This window comes from Ictalurus furcatus, chromosome 24 (genome assembly GCF_023375685.1).
Source record: "Ictalurus furcatus strain D&B chromosome 24, Billie_1.0, whole genome shotgun sequence".
NCBI lineage: Eukaryota > Metazoa > Chordata > Actinopteri > Siluriformes > Ictaluridae > Ictalurus > Ictalurus furcatus.
Window position 1 is genome coordinate 4,659,184 of NC_071278.1, and position 10,456 is coordinate 4,669,639.

Below are 10,456 nucleotides of genomic sequence, written 5' to 3' on the forward strand. Positions count from 1 at the left end.
AAGTGGTACCGTCCTCAGCAATCTCCAGACTGTAGTCTCCAGTTGATGAGAGCTCCATCCAGAGGTAGGACATCAGGATGGATCGGGCAGGTCCGGAGTGCAGAAAGGGTCAGGATCTCTGGCATCTCCATAAAATCATGTGTGGCTCGACAGAAGGAGAGAGGGTATAGACGATAGAAAAAGTCTGTTGATAGATATTTTCCTATATCATCTATATCACCAGCGTCGCAAAATCCACTTTTCGACAGCCAATTTATGTCACTAAGGTCGGCGCTAGGATCTACTAGCAATGCGCTATAACAAAAACAAGCATGGAGGAGTGTGACTCAGAGCGAAACTCCTCACAACACACTGACACAGAACAGGCAACTAAAAGATGAGGAATTTTTTGTATTTGTATACTATTTTGTATTCATATTGTTCCCGTTTTCTCTGCTTTACGTTTTTCTTGTTCTCATTTGTGATAGTCCTGTTCAATGCCATTTCCAAATAAAAGGGGAAAAGAAAAAGTGCCTTTCACCGGTGTTTAGTTCAAAGAATAACCAAAAAGCGGTCGCAAATACATGCATTTTGTTTTGTACAGAACTTTTTTTCATCCATTTGAGAGAAATCGTGATTATAGATCATTTCAAGATATGAAGTTATCCATATTGTGGTATATGATTTTTGTCCATATCACCCAGCCCTATCTGGAACATCTACAAAACGTATCACTTCCTGTTGTAGCAACTGGTCATTTCTTCATCAGCCTCTATTTTTTCCCCTTCTGTTGAAGTTAATAAGATTATAGAAAGTCATGTTACAGAGAACCTGCAAACTCCTATGTCCTGAACACTTTCCCATGTCAGAAAACATCAAACTCACCGTATTAAAAATAAAACTTTTTAACATGTTTATTATTAGACTTAGATTGTACATTGCTATGATAGAAAGGATTTATTACACATTACATATACTTTATTGTTGTGTATTACAACGAGCGCATTTTTGCTTGGTGAACAGAACAACTGTCAGAGCTGCTGTTATAGAAAATTTATCAACTCCTTCTGACCAATCAGATTTGAGAATTCAACAGCGGAATACATATATATATATATATATGTATTTCTGTGGTACACATATTTATATAGTTATATAGATTTATACTCAAGAAGTTATTCTCGAAAGCAAGCACGTGATTTTAAACAATGTTTTTTTAAATACAATGACAGGGGTCAGTGGCTTCTTGGTTTTTTATCTGTCACTGTGTACCGATAGTCTGCCATGGTGTACTGTCTTTTTAGGGCCAAATAGCATTGCATTTTACTCTGTTGTTGTGTTTGGGTTTCCCAATAGGTGGGTTTCCCAATAGTTTAGTTTCATTTGTATTGTAATTTGGTCTAATCTGATTTGTTTGACTTTGTTGTTCTGGTCTGAGGTGTCAGTGTGGTTTTAGGTGTTTCCAGAATTGGATTTTTACAGAATTCTTCACGCAGGGTTTCAACCGGATGGTTTTTCCCATTTGGCGAATTCTTGATTGGTTAGTGGACCCCACACCTCATTGGCATAGAGGGCAATCGGCTCAATTACCGATTAGAATATTTTCAGCCAAATTCTAACACGAATCCCTAAAAGACACTAGAGGACTTTTGATGGTCTTTTGATCTCTCTCTCTCTCTCTCTCTCTCTCTCGCTAGTTTTCCTCTGAGCTGCAGGAGAAATGGGTGTTTATTTTTAAACGGAACATGTGATACTTCCAAGAATTCATTCATCGGAATTAAAGTGAAAAGGTTGGGTTTTGATTAGGGTGCATAAATAAATCAAATTTACCTAGAGACATTTCAGGTCGATAAGGTAATGATGAAGTCATTCAAATATGCTGCATTTTTGTTTATGTAGACTATCTTTAGTCACTGCTGGATAGACCGGCACGGACACCACGGTCGACATGCATAGACAGCATGTTCAGAAGGCTGAACCAGAGCCAGTTGCTCCATGTGAGTGTGTCCAGAGGTCAGTGGGTGAGAGAACAGGGTAAAAGGTAAAGAGTGGGGGTGAGGGTGAGGACCCTGGGTGCTAATTTGTAAAGCAGGAAGTCCCAGGACACCAAGTGTATTATGATCCAATGAGTCGCCAAGGAGATAAAAGGTCCTGGAACCTACGGACAAAACAATTCTCCAAGCAACTCATATAAAATGATGGTCTTCGATGTTTAAGGCTGTGTAGCTTTAGTATGATGCCAGTACGCTAACAGATTGCAGCATTGAGTTTCTAGTACTGGGTATCTTTCCACTCAAAGGCAATTTTTTTCCAAGAAGATTATTGTATTATTGTCTGTTAAAAACCTATGTGGTAAAATTATTAGCACATTGGCAAATATTCGCTCCTAATGGTATCGTTTTGGGCGGCATGGTGTGGCACAGTAGGCAGCATTACCATCTCACAGCTCTAGGGTCCAGGATTTGGTCCCCAGTTTACTGTCTGTGTTGAGTTTCAACATACATTCACCCCTTGTTCACGTGGGTTTCCTCCGGGTTCTAAGGTTTCCTCCCACTGTCAGATGCCAGTAAGTGAACTGGCTAAAGACTCAATAATAACGACTCATTATTATTAAGATAAACTGCCCCTAGGTGTGGTTATGTGTGTGCATGGAGGCCAGCAATGGACTGGTGACACCAGTGTTTTGGAAATAAATAAATAAGTAAATACATACAGTTGCAATCAAAATTATACAACCCCCATTGCAAATCAGGTTTATTGTCAAAATTTACAGACATTCAGTTGAACTCTTTCAATTGATATAGTTCAACATAACGAATGCTTCAAGTGGTTTTCCCAAATTCAACTGAAAATCCAACTTATAATGACTTCTCCAGTCTCAAAATTATTCAACCCCCTCCACAGAATCCCTCACAACAGCATAAATATGCAAAACAGGTGTTGTCTCAAGCACACCTGATGCAACTAATCAAGGGCTTCATTAGTTGAACCAGATGGATTCATTGAAGTATCAGGAAATCCTAGGAGAAAACTTCATGCCGTCTGTGAGGGAGCTGAAGCTTGGGCGTCATTGGACCTTCCAACAGGACGATGATCCCAAGCATACCTCAAATTCCACCAAGTCTTGGTTGCAGAGGAAGTCCTGGAAGATTCTACAGGGCCATCACAGTCACCTGACTTGAACCCCATAGAAAGTCTCTGGTGAGATTTGAAGAAGGTGGTTGCAGCACGCAAACCCAAGAATATTACTGAACTGGACTCCATTGCTCATGAGGACTGAACTAAGATTCCTCAGGAACGCTACCAGAAGCTATGCATCTCATTTGCAGCAGGTCATAACAGCAAAAGTTTGCTCTACTAAGTTCTAAAGATGCTTACCATGAAGGGGTGAATAATTTTGAGACTGGAGAAGTCATTATAAGTTGCATTTTCAGTTGAATTTGGGGAAACCACTTGAAGCATTCGTTGTGTTGAACTATTTCAACTGCTTTTGTTTGATTTGTTCTTGGCAAACAGCTGAAAATCTGTACATTTTGACAATAAACCTGATTTGCACTGAGGGTTGAATCATTTTGATTGCAACTGTACATACATATATACACGAATGTACTATTTTTTTTTTTTATATTATTCCATTTTTAAATCATAGCACCCCAGACCCTGTTTCAGCATAATCCATCACAGATTAAATACTTATACTGGGAAGTAAATTACACCAGTGATCAGGTTGGATTTGGCTGCAGGTTTTGCTTTTCATACATCAACGCATTTAACTACACAATAATGGGAAATGTTTTTAAATTAGCCGTCTCGTTGCATAGGAAGCCAAGTTTAATTTCTATCATAAGAACGTGGGTGAGAGAAACAAGCACACGGCTGATGTACGACTGTATAAAGACGACTCCTGGAGTGTGAGGAGTGAGTTCGATGGTGAGGAGAGACAGAGGGTAAGAAAGTTGTCTGTTTGACTCGGATGAATGTGGCAAGCAGTGGAACAAAGCCAAGTCACTGTTGCTTCATCCAAGTCACTCCTTTCATGACCGAGTTCACGTTCTCACAATAACCGTGCAAAGCAGAGTGACGCCATCTCCGCATTTGCATTGCTGATAAGCACAATCTGTGCTTCTCTTCGTCATACAGTGCTGTGCAAAAGCATTCGCCCTGATTTCTTCTGTTTTTGCGTATATCTCATACTAAATTAAAACAATATCAAAGATAAAACAGAGGCAACCTGAGTAAACACAAAACTGTTTTTTTGAGTGATAATGTTATGTATTGAATAAAAAAAGTTATCCAATACCAACTGGGCCTGTGTGAAAATGTATTTGCCCCCCCCCCCCCCCCGTAGTTACTAATTCCCCAAATTTATGACACAAATGATACAAAAAAAAATGATCTGTGATACAAAGCCATTTCAGCACCTTGCAAGAACTATTTAGAGAAATGACATCTCTTGATTCTGCTTGTCCAGGGCCTGTTTTTTTTTTTATTATACAGACGTGCTAAGCCACCGTGCCCCCATGTCAGAACATTTATAAAAAATATCGATTTTTAATAATATGAAATAAATTATTCTGTACGTAGCGGTCTTTTCATTAAAACCACGTTAATCAAATCAGCATATCAGCCATATTAATGCCATCCACACTCATTCTGACTCAATCACCTTTATTCAATTTATTTGATTTTATTAAAGGACTTTGGCTTTACGGCAGCGTTTACAGTTTGCACTGAGAATTTAGTAGCCAGGTACAGGCGCAGTTTGTGAAACGTTCATTCCTGCAGCATTACAAGTGCAATTTCCAGCTGCATCAAGCTGTGTTTTGTGCTGCGTCTCCTCCCATCTAACCCTGTGATTGATCCTTTATAGAACGCACTCTTAAACGCTTCTTGACTCTGTGGTTTTATATCCAGTCCGGAGATCGCAGGATAATAACGGTTAGTAAACACTTCTGTATAATGTGTTATTAGCAATTTCGCATTTCCGCGTTATTAGCATTCCCTGTGGTCTTATTGGTTTAGATCTGCAAGCCTTTACTGGAACTTAATGCTTACTGTATTAGAGCTGAAATGAAGTGTTACCGCGATGCTAGAAGCACATTTTGGTGTGGACCTTCATAAAGCTGTGTTTTCACCGTTAACAAACTGAAACATGACGAGGACCGAGAACTCAAGCGCTTAGTGGACCAGAGTTCAGTTGTTTGTTGTGCAACTGAGTGGATGTGTGGATTGATAAAGCACATGGGACTAATTTTGAGGCATATGAAAAGAAGCGTGCCAAGTACCAGGAATTGGTAGAGCAGTCCAAGAATAGGACTGGGACACTTGCTGTGAACCAACAGAGGTCGGCTGACGAGGCTTTGCAGACCACTCATTCTGTAAAGTCCTGACCCATCCATCCATCCATCCATCCATCTTCTACCACTTACTCCTTTTCAGGATCACGGGGAACCTGGACCCTATCCCAGGGAGCATCGGGCACAAGGCAAAGTCCTGACCCAGCTAGGCATAATAGGACTGGAAAAAAATGAGGGCCATGAAATCTACTACTGATGCCGCAGAGAGAGCCACACATTGGCTTTCGAGTAAGAAGGCAGGCCCTTGGTCTACTGTTGCTGGGACGCAGGCCGGGGACTGTTAACCCAACAACCGGGTCACCTGAGCGAGAGTGTTTGATATTGAAAGACCTGAAATACCCACAAACCCCAGGAACATCACTGATTATGCATTCCAGCATGCATCCATAAGATGTATTTGAGAAGAAATACAGCTTTTGACTTAAAATATGAAAGATCATCAGATGAAGATGAAAAGGAAGAAGGGAACCAGAAGCACCTTTAAAGTGAATGTACAAACCAACGTGAGCTAGCCGACATGCTATAAACTGACTGAGGCTTCTTCAAGACCTATTTCTGCTAACAGAGCCAGAACTTTTGGCCGTATTGTGTCTGAAATTTCACTTCCTAAAAATTACTTTCGTGTTTGTAGACCTGCTGTATAAAAGCAACGTGATATTGCTTAAACAGAACACTAATCTAAAAGAGATGAGAAAAGGGAAACAGTGCGGCAGCATTTCCTTTGTGTCTGCGTTGAAGCTGAAACGGTTTGTTGACCATGATGGAGCTCTTACCAGCATGACCACACACCAGTTGAGGATTCCTCTGTAGTTGCTGTAGCCGCTCTCCGAGCTGAGCAGTGACTCCTGGAGCCGATGGCAGCTGAAGAGACAACAAGGGCAAAAAGGTTTAGGCGTGGAACATTCGTAAAATCCCGATTGGAGATGACATTTTTACTGTGAAAACAACAAGCCATGCTGTGATATTGTTCAACTGTTCAAGGATGGTGATGTTTGCAATTTGCAGGTTCTTGGTAGCATGAAATATTGTGTTGTTGTTGTTGTTGTTGTTGTTGTTTTTCAGGATAACAGGAACTAACTTGTTTTGTGGACGTTCCACAACATTGAATGTAAATATAATGTAGTTTTTTAAATAAATAAATATCGTTATCATTATCAAACCGCCGTGGTAAAAGAGGAATAAAACACTTGGGGACATGCCTGAATGAATTTCCTATAACGGCATGCTACATTGTGTTTATTTCTAACATAACAAATCTCTCTTATTTAGATTTTACAGCATTTTGATAGTTTATGTATATATACTATTATGGAATTATTATACTATTATATAATACAATTAAATATTTAATAACAGGACCACTTGTATGCCGGCTTTCCACATAAAATAGTGGAAATCACTGAAGTCTGTTGTTTTAATAATGGGAATTGCTAAGTTGTTTTAATAAATATGTTTTAATAAGTTCATCAAATATGATGAAATTAAATCCAATTTTGTCCATGCGCATTTTCTTTTCTTTATTTATTGGTCACCTATAAAAACTTGAGGTCACATAAAAATTTTTTTTTTTAAATTTCTTCACATATCCCAGCATGTTACGAGGTTGGGGTCAGAGCACACGGTCATATAGTGTGAGACGTGATGCCATGATACAGCGCCCCCTGGAGCAGAGAGGGTTAAGAGCCTTGCTCAAGGGCCCAACAGTGGCATCTTGGCAGTGCTGGGGCTTGAACCCGTGACCTTCTGATCAGTAACCCAGAGCCTGGCCCAGAATTTTCAATATTCATGCATTTACTCTTTCTTCATGTGAAAGGAAAGCCAGCTTCACACAATGATGGTCTTTATTTCTCTGGACGCAATTTTATTTTAAGTATTCACCAACTAGGCCATAGGGTTAGTGGTGCAGTGCACGTCATAATTACAACTTTAAAAATAGGAAAGATCTCGGTCTAACAAGCACATGAAGGCAGCTTAACGTCTACAGTTTTAATAGAAGCCCAGAAACGATATGCAGCGGCAGTGATTAAGGTTCTGTGATTATTACTAAAAAGTTGTGAGGTTAAATCCTAACACAACCATGGCCTTAAAAAGAATGCTTTTGAACAAGGCGCTTAACCGTCAACTGTTCTGATCTATGATTGGATTGTTGTGTTTCGTTAGACACTTCAGACACGGCTGTGATTATCTATAAGGACACTAAAATTCCGACCTTGAGTTTTGGAAGATTTGTGTCGAACCCCTCACATTATCAAACTCAACATGGCAAAAACAACAACCTGATTATACAGTAACCGATTTGCCTTGCGAGACTACCCCAATCTGATCTCAACTGATCTCAGAGGACACACTTTGGTTGTACTCATAGATTTACTCACTCCTTATGTTTGTATCTCTTTTATATGTTTTATCTAGCTTACATCCCCGAGACGCTACACTGCCAGCCTTTGATTTCTTGTCGAGAGATTTGCAACGAACATATCACATATTACAGGCTAACATCTGACATGACTAAAAGTATGTGGACACCTGACCATCACACCCACATGTGGTTCTTCCCCAAACTGTTGCCACAATGTTGGAAGCACACAGTTGTATAAAATGTCTTTGTATTCTGGAGTATTGTGATTTCTCTTTCACTGGAACCAAGAAGCCTCAACCTGTTCCAGCATGACAATGCCCCTGTGCATAAAGTGAGCTCCATGAAGACACGGTTTGCCAAGGATGGTGTGGAAGAACGCGAGTGGCCTGACTTCAACCCCACTGAACACCTTTGGGATGAACTGGAACACCGACTGCACCCCAGACCTCCTCGCCCAACATCAGGGCCTGACCTCACTAATGCTCTTGTTGTTAAATGGGGAAAAAAAAAAAAATCTCTTTGAGAGGCCACGCTCCAAAATCTAGTGGAAAGCCTTCCCAGAAGAGTGGGGGTTATTATAGGGAGGGCTAAATCTTCAACAAGCACATATGGGTGTGATGGTCAGGTGTGCACATACTTTTAGCCATAAAGTGTAGCTATGATATAAACGTACATGCGAGAACATATAAATATGAGTGTTTATGAGGACACTAAAAATTTGCCAGTGACAAACCCATAGTTGGCTACAACAAACACATTAATAGTTTTGTGACCTTACTCACTGAAAACATACTATGAGCATGGGAAAGTCCGTTGTTAACTATTATTGACGTAATATTACACGACATCATTCAGAAATCAGCATATAATGTAGATCAGGCGATATTATATCTGTAACGTGAAGAATCCTGTCCTTCCTGTTAGATCAAGCCAGATAGAGGCAAGAGTTTTCATGTTCTCAAAGTTGACTCTGTAATCAGCTATACTCTTTAATGTCGTTGTCAGTGGACATGACAGTGCTATGGAACTGATTTACACAACAGATTTTGATTATAGTTCAATATTTTCACAAATGAAGGCTGATTGAAGGTTTGAAGATGGCAAAAAAATACTTAAACTCAAATTTGATTTATTAAAACAAACAAACAAATAAATAAATAAATAAAAGGAGAAAATTGGACCTCATTAAAATATTGATCCCAGCTTCTGATTAGAGGAGTATTAATTCCAGACCTGGTTATTTCCATCAGTTAATAATCAGTTCATTACACTTTGGGGAGGGGGAGGGGGGGGGGGTTAGTTTACAGCAGGGAAAACACCAAGATCAGAAATATGCATTAAAATTAAAGTATTGATCAGATGAGTCAATTAATATCATAAATGCTGGTGATCAATATTTGCTTCTGATATGCATTATAATCACTTATGGCTGTTATATGTCACGTCTTGATGTTATAACCACGAGCACTGTCAGAGCTCCTGCACATGCAACTAACTATTCATCACCTGCGAGACTGGAGCGAATGGACTCTCTGTATCCGATCTAACCTCCGACTTTACCTGATCTTGTCCTTAAGGCCATCCTCTTTGCTCTTGGCCGTCTCGTGCACGTGCTCGCAGCTGGCGATCGCGTTGCGGGAGGTGTCACCGCCGCTCTGCTCGCGCCTGTCCGTGCGTTTCGAGCTCGCGCCCGCCGCTGCGGCTTCGCTGCAGATCGTCACGGTTCTCCGCCTGCGCGTCACGGCGCCTCTCTCGCGCCTGTCGCCCATGTTTCCATCTAGGACAGGGCTGACCGAGACATCGTGAATGATGCAGGACTGGGTCAGACTCTCATGCAGGAACTCATCTTTGAGATCCGTGAGTCGTGTTTAAGAAAAGGAAGAAGAAAAGAGAGAGATGGGTGTGTTCACTTGGGTCAACGCAAGCCCATGCTCCGCACATGGTGCGCGACAGATCAGTAGTGGGAGTGGCCTGATGGAGGAAGGATATTTAAGTCCTCGAAATCAAAATTTTTGTAAACCTTTTGTGGCTTTTAGTATGTTCATGTCAGCCTTCAGGTTGTCTATAAGCTTGTGTACTCCAAAAGATATGCAGTGGTTAAAGGCACTGGGTTACTGATCAGAAGATCAGGAGTTCAAGCCCCAGCACTGCCAAGCTACCACTGTTGGGCCCTTGGGCAAGGCCCTTAACCCTCAATTGCTCAGTTGTATAAAATGATATAAATGTAAGTCACTCTGGATAAGGGTGTCTGCCAAATGCCATAAATGTAAATATAGGGATCAACAATTTTGATGACATCATTCTGCACTTCAGCATCTCATCAGATATTCTGTCCAATCAAATGCTCTCTAGAACCTGAAGTGTCCCGCACCCAACATTATAAAAATCACCTTGCCGAAGTTGCCATTGTTGAGCGAGAGAAATCATATCAGCAAGCCTGGGTCGTACGGTTCATTCCAAATTTAAGTTGATTCAGAAGGAAATGGCTTGAATGACCACCTGCCTCCTCATTAGAACCGTCACCCTTTGTTTTTGGCTCGATTTGATACGGCCCGACTCCATGGGTAGAAGATTCTGTGAGGTCCTCTGGAACAGGTGAAGGAGGTGGAGAAAAATCCTCCACAAGTGAATCCAACGCATCGTTATTGCTCTGACTCACGTCCATGGTACTCTGTGAAGTACGGCTTAGCCTGGGTTGTGAGGTGAGCCAAACACTGTTGGCTATTTAAAAAGCAGGAGGCGCCACTCGATATGTCCAGCC

The 10,456-nt window shown here is 40.9% G+C and overlaps 1 protein-coding gene across 1 annotated transcript in view; it reads right to left on the reverse strand.

The window, feature by feature from the left end:
• dgat1a (diacylglycerol O-acyltransferase 1a) overlaps positions 1-9,562 on the reverse strand; it is a 26,355-nt gene extending 16,793 nt beyond the window's left edge. Inside the window, exons 1-2 of the mRNA XM_053612859.1 lie at positions 9,256-9,562; positions 6,110-6,197 (exon numbers count right to left, since the gene is read on the reverse strand). Coding sequence (XP_053468834.1) covers positions 6,110-6,197; positions 9,256-9,464 — 297 coding nt within the window. The 5' untranslated portion in view covers positions 9,465-9,562. The remainder of the gene's footprint in view (positions 1-6,109; positions 6,198-9,255) is intronic.
• Between the last annotated feature and the right edge of the window lie 894 nt (positions 9,563-10,456).